General features: G+C 41.2%; 2 protein-coding genes across 3 annotated transcripts in view; both read right to left on the minus strand.

The window, feature by feature from the left end:
• The window catches only part of ell (elongation factor RNA polymerase II), a 30,688-nt gene extending 14,067 nt beyond the window's left edge, over nucleotides 1–16,621 (minus strand). The window contains exons 1-2 of the mRNA XM_076087696.1: nucleotides 16,439–16,621; nucleotides 5,390–5,434 (exon numbers count right to left, since the gene is read on the minus strand). Coding sequence (XP_075943811.1) covers nucleotides 5,390–5,434; nucleotides 16,439–16,573 — 180 coding nt within the window. The 5' untranslated portion in view covers nucleotides 16,574–16,621. The remainder of the gene's footprint in view (nucleotides 1–5,389; nucleotides 5,435–16,438) is intronic.
• Nucleotides 16,622–17,376: 755 nt separating this feature from the next.
• Nucleotides 17,377–24,308, minus strand: fkbp8 (FKBP prolyl isomerase 8). Of its 2 annotated transcripts, none has more exons than XM_076087700.1 (9): nucleotides 24,206–24,308; nucleotides 23,350–23,621; nucleotides 22,968–23,137; nucleotides 22,722–22,810; nucleotides 22,286–22,506; nucleotides 21,965–22,137; nucleotides 21,810–21,887; nucleotides 19,213–19,352; nucleotides 17,377–18,933 (listed from the first exon to the last, which is right to left on the minus strand). In XM_076087700.1, exons 2-9 carry the CDS (start codon nucleotides 23,609–23,611, stop codon nucleotides 18,894–18,896), a joined length of 1,173 nt encoding a protein of 390 aa, XP_075943815.1. In that variant the 5' UTR covers nucleotides 23,612–23,621; nucleotides 24,206–24,308; the 3' UTR covers nucleotides 17,377–18,893. The 2 variants fall into 2 exon arrangements, with proteins under 2 accessions (XP_075943815.1, XP_075943814.1); XM_076087699.1 differs by having other exon boundaries at nucleotides 19,209–19,352.
• Between the last annotated feature and the right edge of the window lie 234 nt (nucleotides 24,309–24,542).

The following is a 24,542-nucleotide window of genomic DNA, read 5'->3' on the forward strand; positions in this document are numbered from 1 at the left end:
TGAATAAAGGATTTAGAGTATTGGCCATAATGTTGTAACCATCCACGGTAGACCTACCACGGGCTGTGAACTTGTGAAACGATGGTATATGCTGCTGCAGAAGCCACAACATAGCATGTTCTTGCAGAAGCACAGAGGAGATCGGTTGAGTGTGTAGATCCAGAGATGATTAATAGGCGGAGGAACTGATAGGAAGGCAAAGTACAGGGGAGTGACTCAGCTGACTCATATTGTAGAGGATGAAGGAGTGAGAAGAGGATCCTCCACACCAAATGGCTCACGCTTGAGTGTTGTAACCACGACGTGCATACATGGACTTAGTACAGTTTCTAAAGAAAACGGGTCATCGGGTGAAAGCTGACACTCCCTTGTTTGTCGTTAGTGACGAGCTTTTCTCTCACGCGTCTTGATTGTGCATGTATACCACACAACAGTCTCACTGTGCACTTTGAGACCAAGCCATGTGTGTCTGTATAAGCTATGTTCTGATGTGATGCATGACATGTACGTGCTCAATTTTGCTTGACATTTGATGTCCATGTTTTTGTGTCGAGGGGTTTGAATTGAAACAACGGGGATAACAGGGCTGTGGGTACGGTTACTTCCTGCTAACATGCTTTCATAAACCTAACTGCTTTCTCCTCTTAGGAAAAGCTAAAAACCCCGACGTTAGAATCAGTTTAACTTGCAAATTAAACAAAGCTTAGAGAGCTTTAGCCTGCTGTTGCCACAAAACCTAGACAGAACAGAGCAACGGAGAAAAAAGAAAGCAGCAGAGCACACTTTAAAGAGCATCGAGAGATTACTTCCAACACTGGATGAACGGCAGGGACTGACAACGAAACAAACCACCTCCACGAGTAATAATCCCCTTTATATAGCCTTTCTAAATGGTGGAAGTGGATTTTAAACAGGTGTTCCAACCACCCCCTCCTTGTTCAGCCTGCGGCTAGCCTCCTTTTCTCATTCTGTATGGCATCGAGCAAACAAAGCCTCTTTTACGGTTGGGGTAGATGGAGAGGGCCGACCCCCACGCACTTCGTCTCATCCAAGAGCAGCGGAGAGACAGGAAAAAACGAATCAGACGGAGACAGAGGCCCGACACACAAAGACGACGTCAAAGATGATGACAAAGGCTGACTGTTCAAGTGCTTTGCACTTGTCACCTCACGTCGCCCGTTTGTTTTCCGTTAAAAAGCAGAACGCACTGCAACGACCAGCTGACTCCTGACACGCATTTGTGATCTGCGTCTGAATGACCAAACTAGTCAGCAGTAGCCAATCCCAAATGTACTTTTGGAGAGAAAAACCAACTAGCGTACTATTTTTACACCACTGTTGATCTGTTTACACAATATCATCATATGGTCTGAACAGGGCTGCAGATAACAATTATTTTAGTAATCGAGCATTTTACCAATTAGTCGATTAATCATTTAAATTATTTTGCTTCATTAAGGAGCAACAGTAAACATACAAAAGAGAAAACAAGACTGATGAACTACTAACTGGTTGTTGTTTTTTTCAGAAAAAGCAACTTGTTAATTGTATAAAATAATATTAACTTTAAGAACTAAACCCATTTAGTGCCATTTCACATTCTGTGTTTTAAGGCTCCAGCTTAACTTTTTTCATCAACGTCCCTGAACCTCCAATCATTTAACGTGTTATTAAAGTGGTTATTTGCATAAAAACACACAATTAAAATTAGAGAATGAATGATAGTATTTTATAAAATCAAATATTTGCTTTAATTTAATTATGTATTATAAGCTGCTTAGAGATAGTGTTAAGAAGTTAAACAGGTTTATTAAGTTTCTCACCAAAAACACAATTTTACATCATGACAACGATATAATTTACTTTCACTCAGCACTCATTTTACTCAATACTCCTTTTAAGCCTTAACCAAGAATATGAATGAATTAAGTCTGTGGTCTTTGGCTTGTGAAGACGAAAAGAAGGAGATGAAAAGCGAGATGAAAACCAAACTAAATGGGCAACACTGCTGCACTGAAAAGCCATTCAGAGAGCTCCCCCTCTCTCTCTCTCCCCGAGATGCTAAATGGCCAAACAGCAGTGGATGAGGGTCGACAAGAGTTAATGGTGCTGAATACATCACACAGTCTATGATAGATATTTTTGCCACACGCATCCAACAACGGCCGGCACACTCAGATATACGCAAACCGCACGTAATGACAGAAAGCTTGAAGTCAATCCAACTGCCAGAATGAAAAGTGCAGGAGAAAACACCGCCGGAGTGAATCAAAGCCTCACCGACCATGTCGAGGCTTTTCTGTATCATCACACGTGTTTTATGCAGCCCACGTATACACACACACACGTCTCTTTGGCCACATCTGAACCCAAACCTGTCTCTCACACACCTCTCATCTTATGTCTGTTTTTAGTCTTCAAATTCATTCTTTTCTGAAAGATGAAAGAAACTTGTTATGTGCACACTTTGTCAGAGCTCAGAGAGAGCTGCAGCAGATGAATGAATATGAGTGAATGAATAACGGAGCACATCGTGACAGCCGGGCCATCTGCTCTGTAATTTGGCCATTTTCACACTTCTGACGCGCATTCTGATCTCAACAGTAACAGATTCTCCTCCACAGCGAACCTGCTGCATCGGTATAATGCGTGCCTTACTTTACTTTTTCAGCCTAAAACACACACATCGGGTCTACTATCTGATGTGTGCAGTTGACAAACATGACGCATATGCTGCCTGTACTGCATGTTTACACATTTCAATGCCTGCTAAAGAGAAGAAACAATGATTTTACTTGGTGATAAGGCATCAATAATGGAAAGAGTCTAGCTCTATGCAGGATTGCAGTGTTCTGCACTGTGCCGTTCCCAATTTTAAACAGAAATATTGATGGCGGGACGGCGGTATCAAATCTATCAGGACTCCTAGAGGATGCTTAAATGACTTTCTATGCTAAATGTAGACCTCAGCTACACCATCGACGATATAATCGCCTACGGTGAGATTCTTCAAGGAAACAATATGCACACAAAACAATGAATGTTGAAGCTGCTGCTGCCTGAGGTCTATCGATGAGTTTGGAAAGCATCGGTGAACTCCCCCCAAGCTTTAGAAATACAGTTTAACAACAAGCTGTGTGAGTATTGCACTGCACCGTTGACAGAATGAGATGTTGTCAGATGTGCTATAATGTGAGCAGTTTTTTTTTTTGTTGCTTGGTTGTGCCTTAGACATGAGAGTAAATTGCTTATGTACCTGTAGGTCACAATGTTAACAAGCTACTGTTCTAGTTAGCGTCTCCTGCATTCCCAACTGGGAGCTTGCACACTGTATTCAGTGATGAATGAGGGGGAGCCAATATTATGGGCCCTGCTCCATGTTCTTGCTGCATCATTATTTTAAAAAAAAGACGATATTTCCTTAATGTTCAGCCTAGTCTCACAAGAAAACTTCTTTCTTTTCGCAGTTTTGGCCATCATGTTATTTTTCAGTGATAACATTTTTTCCCCAATGTCATCGCTGAGATCTGGGCGATGTGGCAACTCTAGCTTGACGCGGAAGCACTTTGGGGTAAACAACACACTGATCCGCCTCAGCAAATGGATACATTTGCAGAAGTTTAGATGCTGACTAGCGTAGTAGGCAGGGGTTGGTTAATAATTAATCACAGGTCTACCACAAGGACACACATTCAACCTGCTTTTGTCAATATGGTGCTGATGACCTGTGCAGAGCAGGCAGTAGGGATGAAAGTGAACCTGTAGGAAGGGAGGATTAAGAGATATTATGACATTTAATAGGACAGAGATGCTAGACATCCTGCTATTAAGAGGCATTGTGAGCATGTTGACAGTAAAGCCCGCAGCACGCCTATCAGGACAATGTTTTGGATGAAGCCGGATAGCCTATTAAACCTTTGGACACATAGCAAAATCACTGGGCTGAATGAAACAGCCCTTTGTATGTCAAACTGAACTAAACTTGCCAGCGCAGAAGTGCTCACAGACCGTCTCTCTGCATGTCAGACGAGGCAGGCTCACACATGCAAACCCTGCAGGAAGCCATTGCTTGTGCTGAGAATGCTTGTGAGCTTGAGGATGTTTATTGTCTTCATGGGGACAGTTGCTCATATAGAGAGGTACCGGCACCCTAGTGTGAGCTTTGTCATTATCATAAACAACCAGGTACCAGTTGCAGAAAGGAGGCACAGTTCCTTGCATTCTAGGACATAAAACTGATGCACAATCCGTTTCATCGCTACTTGTTCTGTTCCCGACTTTGTGTATATTTACCGACTTGCCCCTGTAGCAGCAAAGAGGCAAGGCAGGCAGAGGTAGCTTTAGCTTTGCTGCGGGGGTGAATATTAGCAGCTACAAACACCACAAAACATTAGTTGTTCACTTCAAACACTAAGAATGCACACAGTCCACACTGTCGTCTTTCCCGGTTAGTTAACTTGCTAGCTATATCACCACCACTCGCCACAAATTGATTAAGTCTATGTATGTCTGATATGGAAAAATGATCTGAAAATGTCTTGGTTAATACAGTTGTACAAATACATTAATTCCAATGGGGAAGTTTCCACCTCGACTATTCCCTGACTTTTGAAACCCTACAGCGAGGTTTCAGAGAGACTAACATATGGAGGTCAAGTTTCATCATCTGCCAAAAGTTCCTACTATGGACAGAAATTACTGACAAAAAAAACCCAAAAAATTCTACAAAGAATACACAAACACCATCCTTCCTTTTCCTCTCAATAGATCCGGGACACCACAAATGAAGAAATACTCACAGAACAAGTCATGAACAACAAGGCAGGGAACGTGACATTTTAAGAGGTTTAGGAGTATTTTTCCTGCCATGCAAGACATGTTAACAATTGGCACTTAGGAGCCAAAGTAAAATAAACCAAATCTTGTGGTCAGTCACAAGGAGGCTGGGGAACACTCGCCTGATCAGGTCTCAGTGTCAGAACAGAAGCGTATTAAGGTCAAGCCACGTTGCTCATGACACGTATGGCAAAAAGTAAATCATTACATTTCAGCGCAGCTTTGCCAGCATCTTTCTTGTTACTCTCTAAGGCCGACACAACCAGACATAGCACTGAAGTGTCGTGTCGGGGCTAACTTGCAGCTGACAACAGCGTTGGCGTAATCGCATGTCTTGTTTGAGAAAGCGTGCGTGTCAGTTGGTGTTTGAGCCACAAAATGCTCTGTTGAAAGTTTGAATTTCTGTTGAAATGTTTGGCTCTGGACACCTGGACTCAGATATATTAGTTAGCAGCTAACAGTGTTGATATATCATGACAAATATCACTCTTTTCATTATCTTTATGACCAAATGTTATGTATTGGATTGAAAGAGAGAGAAATATGTTCTTACCCCTTGGTTTCCATTAAATCTGATCAACGGTCGTGATGACGGGACCTATAAAAGACAAATAACAGCTTTGTTAAATCATTTTCACCGTAAAAAAAACAAAAAAGGTAATTCAGGCAAATATCCAGAAAAGACATTATAGGTTCCCATAATGACCTGCTGACATAGCACGTGTTTAAGTATGAACATTTAATAAGATTTTAAAAAAGGACAACAGGGCTACAAATAACTGCTGGGAGCATTACATTAAGCATGCACCAAATGCTGCAATATTAATTCATAAAAGGTTATGAGCCAACGATACGAGACACGAAACCAGTTTTAACACAAGTTGACTGGGAAAGATTTACATGAAAGGAGATTTTAGCCACAGAGAAACTAAAATTTTAATAGCATTTTCTAATCAAAGCTATGATATTACAATCGCACGTTTTAATATTGCTATCGCTCTACCTATAAATTGGACCATTTCAATGTACAAAAAAAAAAAAAAAAACTTCGAGTCAATCCAGTGTGACTGAAAGCTGTAAAAACATCTCAATATAATAAATTACAATTGGCAGAATAATGACCTCCTGCAAGTTATGACGACAGATGCAGGAAAAGAGGAAGGGCTGAGCAGAGTTTCCAGACTACGCTTTCAGGCTACCGGTTTATCATTTGATTTCTTTTAACTCCACATTCAGTTTTTGTCTCTCAATTTCAAATCAAAGACAATCACTTTCATTCCCCTAAAATAGATCCTACAGATACAGCAGAATGTATTGTTAAACAGAAGTTAAAGTTGCCATGCTAATGTGTTGAAGCTACAGAGACAAAGCAGAGACAGTGAGCTGTTGCTCACACAGAGCCAAAACAATCTGTCTTTGCAAAGTCAACCTAACCTGTATATTTAACCGTGTTTGTGACACCAGAAGCTGTTCTTAGGAAGTCAAACTCAAAGCGCTGATCACTTGTTTTCAGAAAAAACAGTCTAAGAACTGCTACCAAACAAAGAGACAAATTGTTACGTATGAGAGGACCGTGGGGAGAATTCATGAATATCAAAAAGAAGAAGTTACTTTAATACATTTGATCTAATAAGTGCTTAAAAAATTAAAAAAATTAAAAAAAATTAAAAAAAAACTCAGACACTTTTCAAAAGGGATGAAATAGAGAGAACTATTTAAAAACATACGCCATAGAAGTAGACAATTAAGCAGTAATGACAGAGGTAAAATGGTGTTTTAGGTGCTTTTTTAAGTAAGGGAGTGACTTTAAACTTTCTTCTTTGGTGTTGCTTTAGTGGATCAAATGTGATCAAGTGACAGAGCTAAAAGTTCAAGGGAGGTCACTCCTGTTAAATACATAACGTGCTTTGTATTCCTGATCCTGACCTAGATATATGGACCATGCATACAAAGACTGTTGAACTTCTGTCCTCTGTGCTGCGTCACTTACACAAACACTTTTAAAAGTCTAAAATCTGTGTTTGGTGTCATTTAGACTCAACCAACAGAAGCCATGTGGTCCACATTAAAGTATGAGCCGTGTGTACTCTTTAACGCACAACGTATTTTCACACCTTTTAAGTACCGCTGCTTTGGTGACAAAGGTTTGTGTCAGATGTGGAGAGGCTTTGCAAATAGATCCCAAACCATCACAAAGGCTGTTGCAAGATTAATCACATTTAGGGCCTCACGGCTTAGCTGGAAATACTGGATTCTGAGCAATGATTAGGCCAAAGTTGTAGCATGTTTAAAGCCTTTTTAAAAACACACTCCCCTCTCTCCGACCACACTAAATCACTAATCACCATCCACTCCCCTTCACTTACAAGTAGCGAAAAGTTTCACTTGGTATTTTACGGCTATTAATATTACTACAACTACTATAGTGTCCTTGCCGAGATCAACGGACTATTTAGATGGCACTTGCCATGTCATTTTACACAGACATTCATGGTCCCCAGAGGATGACGCCAATCAACTTTGGTGATCCTTTTACATCACCTCTTGTACCATCAAAACGTATTTGTCTAACAATGTATGACTAAACTGTAAAATGGCATTCCCATCGGCCTCAGCTGTACTTTGTGTTTAGTGCTAATTACTGTCGCAAATGTTAGCATGTTAACACTCTAAACTAAGGTGAACATGGCAGGCTTTATACCTGCAGGATAGCATTTTGCCATGCTAACGGCAGCTTTTTGCTAAAAGCACTACTCTGCCCCAAGTCAAGACTCACAGAGCTGCTAGAGTGGTTATAGACATTATTGACAAGGATGTTACGCGTGATAATGACTGAAGACAGTGTATTGTGAAATAGATATTCACCTCATATAACCCTTCTTTACCAACATTATAATATAGTTTCACTGTATCCTGAGCGCTGAACACTGAGCCTATCCAGGAGCACCAGACCTTTCATGGAGCCACACTCCCTGGTCTCCCCCTGCAGTGTTTTAACACAGCACCAGTTTTAGCACTCCCACCCTCCCCCATCCCCCATCCCAGCACTGCTAACGTAGTGCTACCCTCAGCCTGTTCATTTGAATGGGCTGCTGACATGTCACTATTCTCTGGGACCCGAGCCCAGAATGTTCCACAGAGCTATAACCTTAGGGACAGAGTACCGTCCATGCGCCGATGACAAGGCCGTGGCTGTTCCCATACGATGCCAAGCGGCAACAGAACGGAGATCAGCGTGGACTCGCAGCCAAAGCAGCCCGCGGTGAAACAGAACTGATGACAATGTTGCTCAAGTCGGTTTCCTACTACATTTCACTGCAGCAAATTACAGCAACAAGGACCTCAACAAAATCTTTGTCTGCCAGGCTTTCACCTTTTGAACTGCAACGTATTAGTAGTTACAGTTTCACATGAAAAGCTCCTTTGTACACTTCATGGCCCAACAATAATATCTAACATTACACCAATAATGCAGTCAGGGTCTGAGACCAGACAACTCCTTTATGTAGAAAAGTTGACTTTTGATCTTGAAAACAGTAGTTGGTAACTTCCTCACATTTCCTCAGCAGAATCTATTTTTTCCACAAGAAGTCTGTTGCTCAGATTGTTTTGCCAAAAGTGTTCCAATATATTCTTCAGACAGTTGAAAGTAAGCAAGTAAAGACTGTATTGCGCTAGTAAACCCAACAGATGTTAGTATTTTACTACCAAACCTGGCTTATGTTAATCAAGTGCATAAAGTTTTATTGGGTATAAGATTTGCCAGCCACACTATAATCTCCCTGAAACCCTACAGAAACCAAGTCTGAGGCTCTCAACTGGCTCATTAACAAAACATTGCAAGGCCACAAGGATACGTGTGCAAGCGTGGCATGAATTCACTTTTTAAAATGGAAAATATACAAGCTAGGAGTATGTTTATTACAAGAACCAGGGTGTAATTCATGCAAAATGACCAGCCTCGTCGTATTACAGACTTATATAGACCAAGCGAACACTAAAATCATCACACACACACACACAGTGTACTCTGTCTCTCAGGTTGCACTGCCAAAAGGATTTCTTTGTTTTGTAGTAGATGCACACAGGAATAGCCACGTCTAAATCCCTATGGGTATGGCTGTGGCACCCAAATTGTCAGGTGTTAAGTTGCAACACGGTCACGCTGATGAGACGCTCCACCTGTCTAGGATTTCAGATGTGAAGAGAGCACTTTGTGCCACGCACTCTGTCGGCTGAAAGGGTACGAGGTGTTCCTGCTCTAAATACACAGTGTCCAGGCACCACTGCTGAGTATGTCCTGTGTGGGGAAAACTTCATAATCTACTCCTCTAAAATATATTTGCCAGAGGAGCAGCAGATGAAGCTGTTTGAAGCAACACATAGGCATAATTGGACCTACTTATTGGTGTATTTACTGTAACTGGCGTTTCATGTCTTTGAAGCTTTTAGTGTTCCATCTCAACAATGCTGGGCTACCTTTGATCTGGTGCGCAAATGTCTTATTGGGGAGCACCATTTCTTTGTCGCAGGGATATGAACAGTACATATAGAGTCTGACACACTCTCTATATACACACACACACAACATGAACTTTGGAATTGGCATAAGAATCCAGTTCGGTTAAGTTTAGCTTGTTCACATTTGTGCTGCACAACATCGGATCATGCCTTTTCAAGGCATACGTCATTGTTCTGTCCAAACTGCAACATGAGACCCATTATTTTCAGATGGATCCACCCTGCAGAGCTCAACTTAGAGTGAGCATAGCATTATATTTTCACTGCTGAACTTCTCTTTTAGCACTAGCTTCAGTGAGTCATTTACAGACATTTAGCAGAAAGATGAACCGAGCATCACTTCCCCCAAACCTAAAAAAAAAAAAAAAAAAAAAAAAAAAAACTCCTTTCAGATCTCACAAACAATTCTTAGAAAAGCTGTCTTCTTCTAGTAATTTGGGTCCCAACACAATGTAGGTGAAAGTGATGACTTGGCAGACATTCAAAGTAGACTTGAAAGGATAGAAATCACAAAGCCGACAGCAAAGGGAGGAAACGGCAATTTCACTAATCTTAAAAAAAAAATCCAGAAAATTGTTATAAACTTCTTACAATCTTAAACTTGACTTAAACTCACCGGTGTATTATTATATTGTATAATAGTCGCTCAATGTAACCTTATGGGGCTAAAGGTTACACAAATTGCATATATATATATATATCTCAACAATCTAGATGAAGGTATCCGATATTAAGACAGAATTACTGAGAAGGCAATGTTCTGATTGAAACAGTCAGAAAAAAAGTGCCTCTTGTCACCATTTGGTACCTGGATTTAAGCGTATGCTACGAACCCTATTGCATAGATTGTGGTGGACGACTGCATCGATGCAGTGACGGAACATAATCAGGGCTTGTAGCAATATTTGCTGCTCTGTTTCAGCAATGCTGGGCTGAAAGTCAACCATGGTGTTGTTCTGTCAAGAGATGCAGTGACTTAGAGTAGAAGAGCTGCGAGTAAGGAAAACGTCCGCTAGCCGCGAGGCTAATGCATGCAGTGTGAAATGAAATGAGCATTCAGGAAGTGCCCCGTCTTATGTTACAGACTAGGGATGCAACGATACCGCTGTTTTTCAGGCCAAGTAGAAGTACCATCATTTGAGTACTTGTCGGTTCCTAGCACCTATAGGAGTACTTAATAATACCATTACAGTTCTAACAATAACTTTGAAAACATGTTTTATTTTCATTAGATGTTCCTGACAAAGTAAATATACAACATGATGCTGACATTTTAACATTGTGTTTTCCAGATAAAAACAGAGCATAGTTACAGTAGTAATAGGAAAAGATTGGAAAAAAAGAAAAACAAATGTATAATTAGTTCAAAGAAATCTAAAATAAAATACAAAAAGTGGCTTGTCTGGTATCAGTGCATCCCAATTACAGACTGTTCTAGTAAATAAGAAGGGAGCAAGACAAATCTCACAAAAACAGCCAATAACATGATTGCAGTTTTGATAGAATACGTTGCGTTAACAGAAAGGTGCCATTGTACGTTTTCTGTTCCTCTCCCAGTGACTACAAGAAATAAATGTTTTGGTATAAAAATCAATAAAGTTGTGTGTAATAAAAGAAATCATCTAAAAGCCTGCTTCACATTTTAATGACCGTGAAAACATTTTTTTTGTTATTGTAAAATAAAAATCACAATAATGCATCTGTGCTTCAAGTACATCGATTTTAATGGCAAAGAGCTGCGTAAAAGCCGAGCACATAGGACTTCATGTCATTGCTGGTGCGAGCACTGGCTTCAGGTGAAGACGGGCAATTAGGCCCCCGGTGAGTCGACGGTATCTCTGGCTCATTACTAGTACTGCTGCCTGAATATTTCAGTGCTGCGGGACTTTTGACTTATTTGCAGCTTGCCTTGCTTCTATCACACTTTCCTACTAAATGATGCAACTCCAGATGGTTATAAACTGTATATCTGTTATTTATAGGCATATGTTATGATGCCTCGTATAGTCTTGACATGAGAAATTTAGTTTTCTTGTTGCGATTATCATGTATAATGAAGTGTCTGACAACACCAGCAAAAATAAACATGACAGAGAGAGGCACACAAGGAGAGATTGCATTTTTAGAAAATGAAAAGGAGGAATCTCCTTTCATAATCGCTCTTCACAACTACAGAGCAGCCTGCATCGACTTCGCAGAGATTCCGTTAAGGTTTGGCCTAATTCGAGTTTTCTGAATTGATGCAGCCACCTTTCAAACATCCAAGTCTTGGCATTTGCTTATTATTGTTAGTGATGTAACATTCTTAAAAAAGGGATGAAGGCTATCTGCATACAACATGTGAATAAACTTGTTCCTCTGGTTCCAGTCAACATGTAACCTGTTTTCATAGTGCATCAACACTGGTCAAAAAGCCACAGGCACAAAGCATGTTTGTGAACCGAACCAAACACTGCACTGAATGATCTATTGGAAGAGACCGAGCAGGTCAGCGAGTCTGTTCTGAGCGCAGTGACACCAGGTTGACATGGTCACTTGTATCAACCCTGCCACGGGACATACGAACACCGTGACATTTAGAGTCATATTTGGCCTTAGTGGCAATGGTCATCTCTTGCGGTGTCCCGTGATCTGCTGAAACTGGGGAGTCAGCATTCCTTAAATAACCATAGCACTGGCACAGGCTGACCAGCGTCAGGCAACAGAATCCCCTCCCAGTCTCCATTACTTCCCATACCATTCCCATAGGTGTCGAGACAGGGGGGGTAGATTGCAGCCAAGCGCAAGAACAAAAGTGACTTGGTGTAAACGGACCTCCATGGTGAAGCATATAGCCTGTCAACACAAGTACTTAACTGAGAATTGACCTTCCTCTGAACAAAAAACTCTTGCATTCGACTTAAACCTCCCCCAACAACTGTAATTTAACAATACAGAGAATGTCCTCAACGTGGAGACTCAGTTCAAAGCTAAACGACCTATTCCACATCTCATAAAAACAAATGGGTTTCCTGTAATCCATGTTCAGCAAATCAATAATTCCAGTCATAATTTGACAGGCAGCATGGCATGGTAATCGTGTTTACCTGGTCTAACGACGACAGCAGGGATCGGCCATCAGGGATCGGCCATCAGGTCTTATTTTGACAGCCGATTGTTAAAAGTACTGAATAAAATGAACTCGTCACTATTTTAATTCCAGGTTTCAAAACATAAATGCACCACCAATTACATTTCACATTGCCAACCACAGGATAGGTGTCACTACTGTGATGCATGTCCTGAAGAATGTAAAGTTCACACTCCCAGTTTATAATCGCTGATCCGTCACCACAACACAGGACTGAAAAAGGTTAAACCATTCAAATGAGACGACTCATCTCTCATTAGAGTAATAGTGCAGTGCCAACACACAGGATTTATTGCCATATGCAAGCTTTCTTGGACTGCCTATGGATGTTCATTTTAGAGTTGAATATTTGAGTTCAATGCTTAGGCTTGTAATTCTTAAAACACAGCGCTCTCCAATACTGTGCTGTAACAGCAGTCACCCAGAGCCAGAATTATAAACTTTTACCTCCAACATTCGGCTTGATGACGCTCAAGTATGCTTTACTCATTTCCTTGCTTATGTCACAGCCAGTAAAGAGATGAGTCTCTGGTGCTGCCAGACTCTGTCCTCAGACACACCGACAGAGGAACCAGCCGACAGTCACGCCTCATGCAGGAAGCCGTCAAACTGAACTGAACTGAACTGTTGCTCAATGTACCAACAGAAATACAATGACAAATACTCACAGAATTACACAAGATTCTTAGTAGCATAACATTGACTACTGGACAGTTTAACTGAATTAGCTTAGCTGGGACAACATTTAGCATTTGGCTAGCCTAGCATCGTGTTATCCTAGAATGTAGTGACTTTACAATGACACAATTAAGAGTTTAACTGTTCCAGCTGTATGCGCGTTTGTTGCTCGGTAGTGTCTACGATGTATCAAAGTGATCTTGACGTACACTGGCCTGGATTTTAGCTTCCTTATTAAAGCAGGTGCCTGCCAGAGTTGACACATTTTCCAGTCAAACAATAGCAAAACTGGGGTCATAAACATCACCAGCGTTGTCTGATTACATGATTGACTACGCCACAACTTTTACATTGAAAAGGTGTGTCATTCTGTCGCTCTCTTCCTCTTCCTTTACCGAGTTCCCAGCTCACCGCTAATGCTGGGTGCCAGCCAGTGTTTGAATTAGGAGGAAGCCGAAGGGGCTCAGCTCCTCTAAAACATACCCGAGACACACTGAGCCCAACATAAGCTCAAGTTTGGAGAGGTTAATATAAGAGCAACAAGCTAACTAAACTCTCCCACAAAGCACAGGAGTTGCTCATCTAAGTTGGTCTGAACCTGGAGAGTAACAGAACATTTCTTTCTTTGTATTTGGCTGTGGGACATGCAGATATTTCTTGACCTGATGTGAAAAAACAGACACATTAACACAAGGCAATAAGAGGCCCAAAGCTTGCATTGATGATAATCCGTCACGTCACAAACCTAATAGACAGCTGGCCACATTTTTTCTGTGCATATTTTCTCACTCCGAGTTTGTGCACATGTGGTCCGTGTTAGCTGAGCGGCTCAATGCACCGTAATGTAGGCCTTTAAACTGTTATCTTTGAATTTCAATACGCTACTTCTTAAATATGCAGCGCTCTGAGCAGTCGCATGTGTGGCCGACTGAGGACACTCCTGTTTGTTTTGCAACAAGATGTAACACACATGTGGCACACCTGCACGGCTGTGCATGAATACCGTGTGTCAGATGGATGGTATGATTTATGCTCGTCATCTGTGATTGTGTGAAGATACCGTGACTGGGCCGCACCAAAAGCTGTCAACAGTCACACGACCAGCGCTCACGTATGGTCCTCATTTGTGTCTGATAAAAGACAAAAGTATTGTCATATAGCGACCTAAAGTAGAACCAAGTCCAAAGTGCCAAATTTGAGAACCCATCTCCCGAGAATACGGCTCCGAACCTTCACCACAAACGAAGCGTTCACAGCAATACAACACACACATTTGATTACTCAATAGCCTAGATCTGGTCAAACTGTGAGTAAGGGTTTTAACTGGTGGTGCATACGGTGAGCAATAGTGGGTTGCAAGTCTGTACAAGACGCAATTGTCAATAAAGGTGCATCTTAACTGTAAACCATGATTCCAACTTGCCTCTTTCATCATCCACGTATTAAACCAACTGCACCAATAAAAAGCCCGGCAGACAGAATCTTCAGAACTTGTATTACTAACATATTTTTGAATAAATGAAAGAGAATGTGCATTTAACATGACTTTGTGGATTTGGAACAATGGTGCTAGAAATCGGGGCAGCATTCTACTTCTGAAGGAATGCCGCGCCGATAATCAACTCCACATAGAGCCCCAAGATGCTGGAGACATCCACACATGTACCGTCATCCCTCCTCGTAAAAAACAACAACTCATTCTGAATCACAAACACTTCACATGGAAAGCAGTGGGACAAATGTACCTGACACAGGCCTCGAGCTGATAGTTTACCTACTTTGCATAAGAAATATCCAGTTAGTGCAAGGATACATTAATCAAGGCTAAGTTTGGGGTACTAGCCAAAAAGTGAACGGACTACATCCTGAATAATCAGCAGCGCAAGTTGGATGCAGCAGCCCAAATATCCCTTAATGTTTCAGACACAAAGAAAATCTACTCTTTTCAGTGATTTAGCAAAAACTACAACTTAAACAAATGCCGTTTACTGCAAAATAAATCTGCAATAACATGCAATGGAAAAGAACAAAGGCTCCTTAGAAATTGTAAAGATTGAAATCTTTGCCGGAGTAACTACTGTAGCTACATTTACAAATATCTTAAGGAGTAGACGGATCACCCGAATATCTTCTGTGTGTCACACATTATTCAAACACACACAAATTCCTACAACTAGTGGTCACCCAATTACCTGTCACAGTTTTATTGTTCAGACTTTAATAAAATCAGCTGCTGTACACAGCCACCGAGGCTGGAGATAAGGCCCTATATCCTCCTGGCCTGCCAGGTTTTCCCTGTCAAATATTTATAGAAGCTGAAACGTTAGATGGCCAACACATCAGACGTATACCTCTCCACACAAGAAGCCAAAGCAAGAAGAAGCAGCAGAGACCAAACTTTGAATTCAACCCCTCATTTTTTTTTTTAACTACTAAGTGTGTCGAATCCACAGTTAAAAAACTTTGACGCACTTCTAAAAGCTGTCAAGTGAACATGAGCCTTTAATGGCAGAGGGGGCCATCTTTCTCGTGCATACTGGGTACTTTTCCAAATTACTCACCATTTTGTCATTAGATACTCAACCAAGGCAACGCTTACTTTGAGTTAACAACATAATAAAATAAGTACTTAAGAAGATAGGGCTTATATATATACACACACACACACACATGTATATATATATATATATATATATATATATATATATCAAACGGTGACGTTAGCTGTTAACGCTATGTGTGGCCAGCTGCTGGCTAGTTTAGCTTAGCAAAAAAAGGTTTTGCCAGATTCTTTTTTGACAGCTTATAACAAAACTTTCTGGAAACATCTGTTCACGTCGCAGAAGTGCTCGGTGTTTTCAGTTGAATTTCTCGTCAAGACATCCTGGTAAAAAAAAAAGGCAAGTTCACAACAACGCCAAGTTAAAAAAAACAACTGTTTACAATTACAAAACAATACAATGAAACAACTACTGGGGCTCAGTGTCCAGTAGTAGCTTCAGACGTGATACAGAGTAACGTTCACGGTGCTCAACAGTCGGTCTTGGGTGTTAACTGTTGGCTACAGCTACTTCACATCCAATACCAGTCAGTTTGATGGCTAACCAGCCACTTAAAGAGGCAAACTAGCCAACCTCAGCCAGCCTGCTGTGGCTGTGTATGTGTATCGCAGCATGAAGACAGACAGGACTGACCTCAGCAGAGTCTGTCACAGACTTAAAAAAAACGTGAACCGAAAAATGTCACGGTAACGAAAACGGCAAATGTATTTACCTTGCTGCCTTGGTAGCCTTCGAACGCTCGCAATGCGCTGTCAGTGAGTTTAACGTGAAAGACGGAGACATTGCTACCGTTGCTCACTCTTCCACAGGACAGTCCGTAGCACTGCTCCTCCTTCAGCGCCGCCATCTTTGCTACCGTGTTCCCACCACCACGCGCACGGAACGCACTCTGTCGTAAACCGGAGAACTCCCGTTGCTTTTTCAAATGAATATTCAAATGAGCGGTCACAGATGATGAAGTCATTGAGCAGCAACGAAGCCCTATATAGTCACATGTGTAGTTTAACTAAACTACATTTACACTGCAGCGTACATATCATAATACAATATTATAGGTGTAAACTACTGTGGAATAGTATTCTAGTAATAGTCGTCGACTTTTACTTCTAAATCGGATACAATGCCTTAATTATTGATTTTTAAGATGCTACTGTATTTTGTAATTATATGTTTTAATGGGGGACAAAAATATGTAACTTTTCACAGTATTTTAAGATTGGGCATTGACATCAGTTGTGCGTAGGAAGTGGGAAACGATAGGTCATCTGATTGCGTCAGAGAAACGTCAATGCCTAAAAATAAATAAATAAAAAAACAGCTTTGGGAATATCCAGAAAATGTGGGAAAGTCCAGCTGTAAACAGATATAAAAGGAGAAATGTAAAGACAAGAACAAGTGGATTGTTTTAATTTACTGTACAAATAGGACTGGATGAATTTTACTGGAAGGTGTATCTGTCTGGTACAGCCATTACCTATCTGCATTTATATTTCTTAATCCTCTGAAGCCAGTTTTATACAGCAGAGATGCCACAGACCACCCTGTAACACTTCATGAAGTCAGTCCACAACTGGAAACAGTCAAAAACCACTGGATACCTCGTCACCGATACTTAACCTGAAAACAAAAAGGATAAAAGGAAACTGTGGCTTGATGTCGGACACATTTTATTGTTATTATAAAATTAACAAATACAGGGAATGCCGGGGACTTTCTCGACCACTTCATTTGTCACCAACTGTTTGATTTATGCAGCTTTTGGCTCTGTAGGACTCCCATCTACTCTGAAGAAGCCACATAGTCTTTAACTGTTGGTAAGAAAACAATGGAATGGCAGAACAGTGGAATAAACACTTAAAGCAACATCATTTCCCAGAAATACTTCACAGGCAAAACATACAGGGAACAAAAAAGAAAAAGAAAAAAGAAATCCATATACACACATTGTACTTGAAGTGTCATCCTTCAACATTTGGTCTTAATCATCAAAAAGTGAGGTATAATTGACTGGAACTTGAATAATAAAAATAAACTCTCCTTCAGCGTTATTCGTAGCGACATCACTGAGAAACTACGTACCATTCTCTGTTCTTGTTTTAAATGTAATAAGTGCACCTCTATTAACAAGAAATTTGTAATTTAACACATATTGAAATGAAAGTACATCCACTTCCGCTGCTGCTTAAATATATGTATACAGAGTCTGAACAGTGAATATAGAAACCCCAGCATTTATGTTGATTCATGTTACTACTTCTGTGTGTTGCTGTTGACGGTGTCAGATAGGAGTTAATTACAAACATGGTACTTTTTTATTTTTATGTTTGCTCCTCTATATACGTATAAAAATGAGCTGGATACAATTTTAGGAACACCTTTCTGAATAATATCACAACAAACTCCAGCCTCACTACGCACCATTGAACTGACAACTTCTAAAACAGAAGTACTGCATTACTGTACAGGGGGCTTGTATTTTTATGTTCACTTAGTGTATGAGTAGAGTCTTTAGAAATGGTGTGAGCGCTATAGCACACAAGCCAGATACTTTGCCAACCTGTGGACCTCAAATAATAAAGCATCTGCATTACATCATTCAACATACATGAAGCATTGTACCACAATTAAAACAAAAGTGAAATCACACATTCTCTCTTGGATAGGAATTATTAATTAAGCTGCACAATCTGATGCTTTAAAACGATAGCATAACTAAAGGACCATATCACAATAGCTATTCTTAAATGGGAAAAATATACGTAAATAGCTCTTATCTGAATCTATGCTAAATTATTTTACATTTCAAATAAATTTCAACTTTAACTACCAAAGACTAAAACAATGGCAGCAAAGGAAAGCAGTGTCTGGCAACATGACGGATATGCATAAAGCTACACATTTACAAATGTTGGAGATACAGCTCCCGTATGCAAATAGTAATGTTTTATTATTTGTCAAATATAGTTCTCAAACATAGCAGAGAAAGGTGAATGACAGTGACGACGCAAAGGACCGACCAACCCCCCCACCCCCCCGACCAAAAGTCAAAAGGCACTGCCAGATGTGCTTCTGTATTCAGGCTCACATTACAGAGGTTTGGTCAAGCTCATCAGGCTTGGTTCAATTTCTAGCAGCTATGACAACGGATAATGCTACACCTCCAATGGCTACCGCAGTGGCACCGAACAGCCATTTCCAGCTGAGGCCCTGAGGAAATAAAAAGAAGAAGAGGAGAAGGGATGTTAAGTAGGTTGCAGAATATCACGACGTCAAAAGCTCTACGACACACATTCATCTGACTTAAAATATTGATGTATAACTGATGCTCCTTGTTCATTATCACACAAAGGCTCCCTTGATGATTACATACATATCACTTAAAATAAAAAAAGAATGTAAGTGCATGAGCATCATGTGATGATGAACAGAAATTCAAGCTGTATTCAAACCCCAAACCCGTTTCCTCGGGGAGTGACTCTCACCCACGTAGACTTGGCCCGGTGTTTCTGAGAACCGCTGCTGCTACCACCACCGGGGTTACCCAGCATCTTCTTATACATGGCCTGCTCCGCTCCTCTCTGCTCAGAGTTCTTCTTCACCAGCTTGGAGAGCTCTGCGTGGATGGTCTATACAGAAGTGACAAAACAAATAAGGCGTTGCAGGCTCCAGTTTAACACCCAAACCCCCCTCTACTCTACTACCAACCCAGCTATCCTCACACGAGGGGGACAAAGTACTGTATAACCACCTAAGACTGATTTGGGAATACGTCAGGATCACAATACGCTTACATCAACAGACACAAAGGGTCGATCATTGATCAGTGATCATGATGAATGGATGAAGCCCCTTTGTGTCTGTTGATGTAAACGTATTGTAAATCAGTGGCATAAATAAATGCTGGGAAAAAAAATGTATTTGTGCCGCTCTTTATCATCTTACAAGAAATCACCAGCTTGCGTCACAAACGTGGCCTGCCGTTTAGCCCACATGTACACACAATTCCAGGATACGAGTTCAATTATTGTTCCAACATTGTCTCCGATCTGAGTCACTTCACTGCTCTTAAAGCTGGCGAGTGACTCAGAAAATCAATGCTTTTCAGAAACAACTCAAAGGTTTGTGCTTTGTAAATGCGTTTCAGAGAAACTGATGGAGCACAATCTGAGTTTATAGCACTGCTCACTTCATAGGAATATTTGAGGACAGTCTTCCCACAGTGGACTGCTATGGGTTGCTGTGCTGTCTGATATTACTTTTGCCTGATATCAGACACAACTGCCAACCTGCTACACTTTTATGGCCAGTTAGCCCATCACTCCCTTTATTTCCTTCTTCCAAAACAGTGGTGAGGAAGCACAGGAGCCAAACTGCCTCCATATGACCGTGTAGCTTTCAAAAGGCAAATTTTTCTAAACAGAGTTCAGTGCAATGCGCAGTCTACAGAAATTGGAGCACTGGAGCAACATTGCATTACTTGCAGCAACTTCACTTCACAGAGAACAATGAGGGCAAAAAAAACAAAAACACATACACACCCAACATTATACTTGAAGTGTCATCCTACAACATTTGGTCTTATTGATCAAGAAGTGTTCTATCATTGACTGAGTAATAAAAAATAAACTCTCCTCAGTATTATTCATAGCCTGAGTAATGCTGTATTCCAATCACATTCCTTGTTTTAAAAGGTAAGAAGTGCACCTCTATTACCAAGAAACGTTGGTCTAGTACAGTACAGTACATCTACTTTAGCTGCTGCTTTACTGTATGTATTCACAAATGACCAAAAATAGAGAACCACCCCCCCATTATTGTGTGGGGATACACTGACAGACAATTGTGGAGAGCGTGCAGTCGATCTGAGTGTCTGTCCTGTCAATGTGTCTGTTCCTATCTAAGAGTGAGCAGTAAACGTTTACAGAACATTGTTTGAGCAGTTGGCAACACTATTGTGCAATCAGCTACGCAGCAAAATGACAACAATGACACCGACTTGTCCCCAGGGCAAGGATTAAACAGGCTGAACAAACATGTAACATCCTGTCCTAACAGCATCTGAGGCTGTCTCAACTGGAACTGCCGAGCCCGTTTGTCACGTCAAAAAGTAAACGACAAAAAAAAAAATCTCTTCACATCAAATTTGAGTTGAAGGAGGGCGTGAACAGCAAGAAACCAGTGTAAAAATGCAGACAGCATGTTGGTCAAAGCTTGAAGAAGAGAGAGAAAGAGCGTCATCCTCTCACTCCATGACGCCTGCTTCTCTTTAAGACCGCCTCATTGATTATAATGGGAGCGTTCTGGTATTGTCACTGAAGCACACCCACTGTTCTTGCTGTTAGAACATGAGGCTATTTAGGGAGTCTTTCATTATTAAAGCACTAAGAGGGAAGTCTATGTTGACATTCAAACAGCTAATCTCTCACCAGTATAAAAGTGTGTGTTGACACAAAGACATCATTGTCAACATAGACGCTGTCAACAGCTATGTATTGACACATACGCAAAAGGGCCTGAAAGTGCATCCAATCTACAGCATGCATGATTATTATTTCAGATATAAAAAGCTTGCCTTCTACACAAAGGCCCATTAAAAGAGCGATCCACCTAAGGTGAACTGTAGCAAAACGTTATCGTACATTACATTTAAACTGCACATGCCGGAGGAAAAGCTTTAGTGGGGGCTAGGCCATGTGCTGTTTGACAGATTGGTGTAGGACTCAAGTGGGGGATTCTGGGCACGACTACCATGCTGCTGCATCTCACAGCGAATCCAAGAAGCCCACGCACTGAGCAGAGTTCTGTCAATGGCCTTGTGTAGCCAAGGATCCACATATACCCGACTGTACAAGCAGAAGAACAGGACCAGTGGCTAGGTATTAGACACGGCTCGGGTGAAGGGTAACCCTATTTACAGCATCACCATGAAAACAGATCCTCTGAAATGATGAATCAGCAGTCTATCTGACCTTGCACTACAAATTAAGTGATTTGATAAGCTACCCAATGACGCCATCTACTGGTCATAAGAAGAAACTGCAATTTCTTCGTACTAAAAGATAAAATGAAGAAGCCAAAAGTACCTTGTTGCTTGGTTCCAACTTCAGCGCCTTCCTCAAAGTTTGAATGGCTTCTGTATATTCCCCTTGCAAGGCTAGTACCTTGAGTGAAAACACACAACTTTCAGTAAACAATCCATCACGGACAAACAGAGAAAGTAAAGAAAAAGAGTGTGTACCTTGCCCATGCGGAAAAGTGCCTTTATGTTGTCTGGCTGGTGTTCCAGTGCTGAGACACAAGATTTGAGTGCGGCGTCATAGTGGTCCAGTTTCAGCTGAGAAGCAGCCATGTTGTTTAAACACTTCACTCTTACACCCATCAGCTCATTTTCCTCCTCAGGACTAATGTCAACTGCACCAAAAGAAACATAAAAAAAGACTTAAAACATAGTAAAAAAGTATCCTGTGCATCATTAAAATGACTGAACATTGGTTAACTTTATTCCCTATCATCCTCTAAGGCGGGCCACAGAGTCCCAACTCACTGGCCTGCATCTCACCTTTAGAACTCGACTCTGTTATCTGCAGGGCAATGCTGTACGAATTCACTGCAAACGCGTAGTCCCCACGCTGATAATGAACGTTGCCCCTCTCTCTCTTATGGCTGGCCAGGGCGATCTTTTCTGGAGGGGGCAGCAGCTCCACGTCTGGAGCATCAGTAGCTTTCAGCAGTTCCACTTCTAGGGATAGTTCAGAGTTGGGGGGAACCTCAGGCTCAAGACTGGAATTATGAAGAAACACAGTCAGGAGTTAAGGAAATAAGAGTCCCAATGCAAGTGTGCGTCACAGTAGGGTTCAGAACATCTACGAACAGAGCTTGTAGAATAAGTAAAGTTGCGCTGTTTTGTGTCAAATTAAACGAAAGTGAATATACAGAAGCTTTGGTTGTATTAAGTTTATAAAGCCTTTAGCAGTTAGATTCAAGCATGTCCCTACCTCCCCCGGACACCATATGCATATTTTGCATCGACCTGGACGAGGGCCTTCTCTCCCATCTCCATGAGTTGCACTGTTAGATCCAGAGCCTGAAAGGAAAAAAATCTCATCCAGTGAGATATGACATGTACAATGCAACACCAACTGCTGTCAGTAGGATGAAGCAAATGATACATAACCTGTTGTGAGACTGTGAAATCACTCTATTTTGCCTTTTGAAAAGTATGTCAAATTGTCAGTTATTACCTGGATGACATCTCCATCTCCGAGAGTGAAAGAGAGGCCAGGCTGCTCCTCCATGAGTGTCCCGTCCTTCAAGTACGTTTTAAGATTGATCTTTACATTTTGTCCTTTCTGTGGCCGACTGTCTCGCCCTTCCCCTGCCTCCAGGACTTTTTTCTTCAGCTGGTCATTACCTGGAGACAAACACAGTCACGTTAATTCCGGTCAGCTACAGTATTCATTGGCAGTATCGCTGCCATTGTGGAGCAACCACAACACCTTGGGCTCTGTGTTGCAGAGGATGGGGCTGGCCATCAATGTTAATTTATAACCTACTAAAACACCTTCTACGGGATTATATTCTGCTACAATCTGACATGTTACAATGGGGCTTTTTGTTACATACCTAATACATCCATCCATTCTTCCACCGGACCTGGAGGGTCTGAATCTGAGTCTGCATTTTTCTTTTCGGACTCGTCCGTGGTTTTCCCCTTCCCACCGCCGGCATCTTCCAGAGGAGGAGGAGGGTCGTCGTCAATGTCTTCTTCATCTAAAACTTCAAAGTCCTCTCCGCTGTCCAGCAACGAGGTTCGTCCATTCTTCTTCACTGACGGCGCACTGGCGTGGCTGTCACAGGCGTCCATGATCTCTTCTTTTTCAGTCATTCGTAGAATACTATGAGGAAGGAGGTTAACAATTAAAAAAAACAACTTTATTGACTTCTTAACCGTTTGTCCCCAAAACCGTAAAAGATTCAACTGCTGGTATATTAGCTACATCAGTGAGCCGCAGCATTTAAGGTTAAGGTTTAAAATAAAACGACTGCCAAAATCATCCAGTAATGAGTCGCTAGCTAACAATTAATAACTCATTTTCAACAAAGTCACAATTTAAACTCACCTGTTTACTGATTTGCTACAACAGTAACGTTATATTTTGATTAGCAGTAGCCAAGCTAGCCACACGCTTCCAGAAGTTTCTAAATAATTTATATCCTTCAGCTATCTCTTCAAGCGGCTAGCAGGCTAATGCTAACCTACAGTAGCCGAGGAAGTTGACAATAGCAAACTAGCATTAGCTGTAATCTCGCTAGCTATGTAGCATAGCGAGATTACAGCTAATGCTAGTTTGCTATTGCTATGTAGCATAGCTAGCTAATGTTGGTAGACATTAAGTGACTGGTTGTATCTTGTCTTGCAAGGAACCACTGCTTACGTCATATGCGATAAACCTTTTTAACATAGTAAACTACACCTTACCTTCAAGCACTGTCTATGCAGAGCCTTGTTTTGGTCCTGGTCAATATCTCTCCTCCACTTTATAATGATGAAGTCAGTTTGCTGTTGGGTAACCCGAGACCCGTGGCACCCTTATGTGCTGCTGAATACAACATGAAACTGACTTCGATGAAGTCTCGAGCTCATCCCAACAAACTGCTTCCTGTTAACCTTGAGCTGCTGTACTTATATTGGGCCTTTTCATGCATAAAAACGAAAATATGTCCACTTTTGTACTAATCTTATATCAAAAGCACACAATTGAAAATGTAGGCTTATTTGACTGAGTGTGACTATATCCGCTGCCGATTCATGAGTG

This window comes from Anarhichas minor, unplaced genomic scaffold, assembly GCF_050575085.1.
Source record: "Anarhichas minor isolate MPS153535 unplaced genomic scaffold, ASM5057508v1 ptg000010l, whole genome shotgun sequence".
In the NCBI taxonomy this organism is placed as follows: Eukaryota; Metazoa; Chordata; class Actinopteri; order Perciformes; family Anarhichadidae; genus Anarhichas; species Anarhichas minor.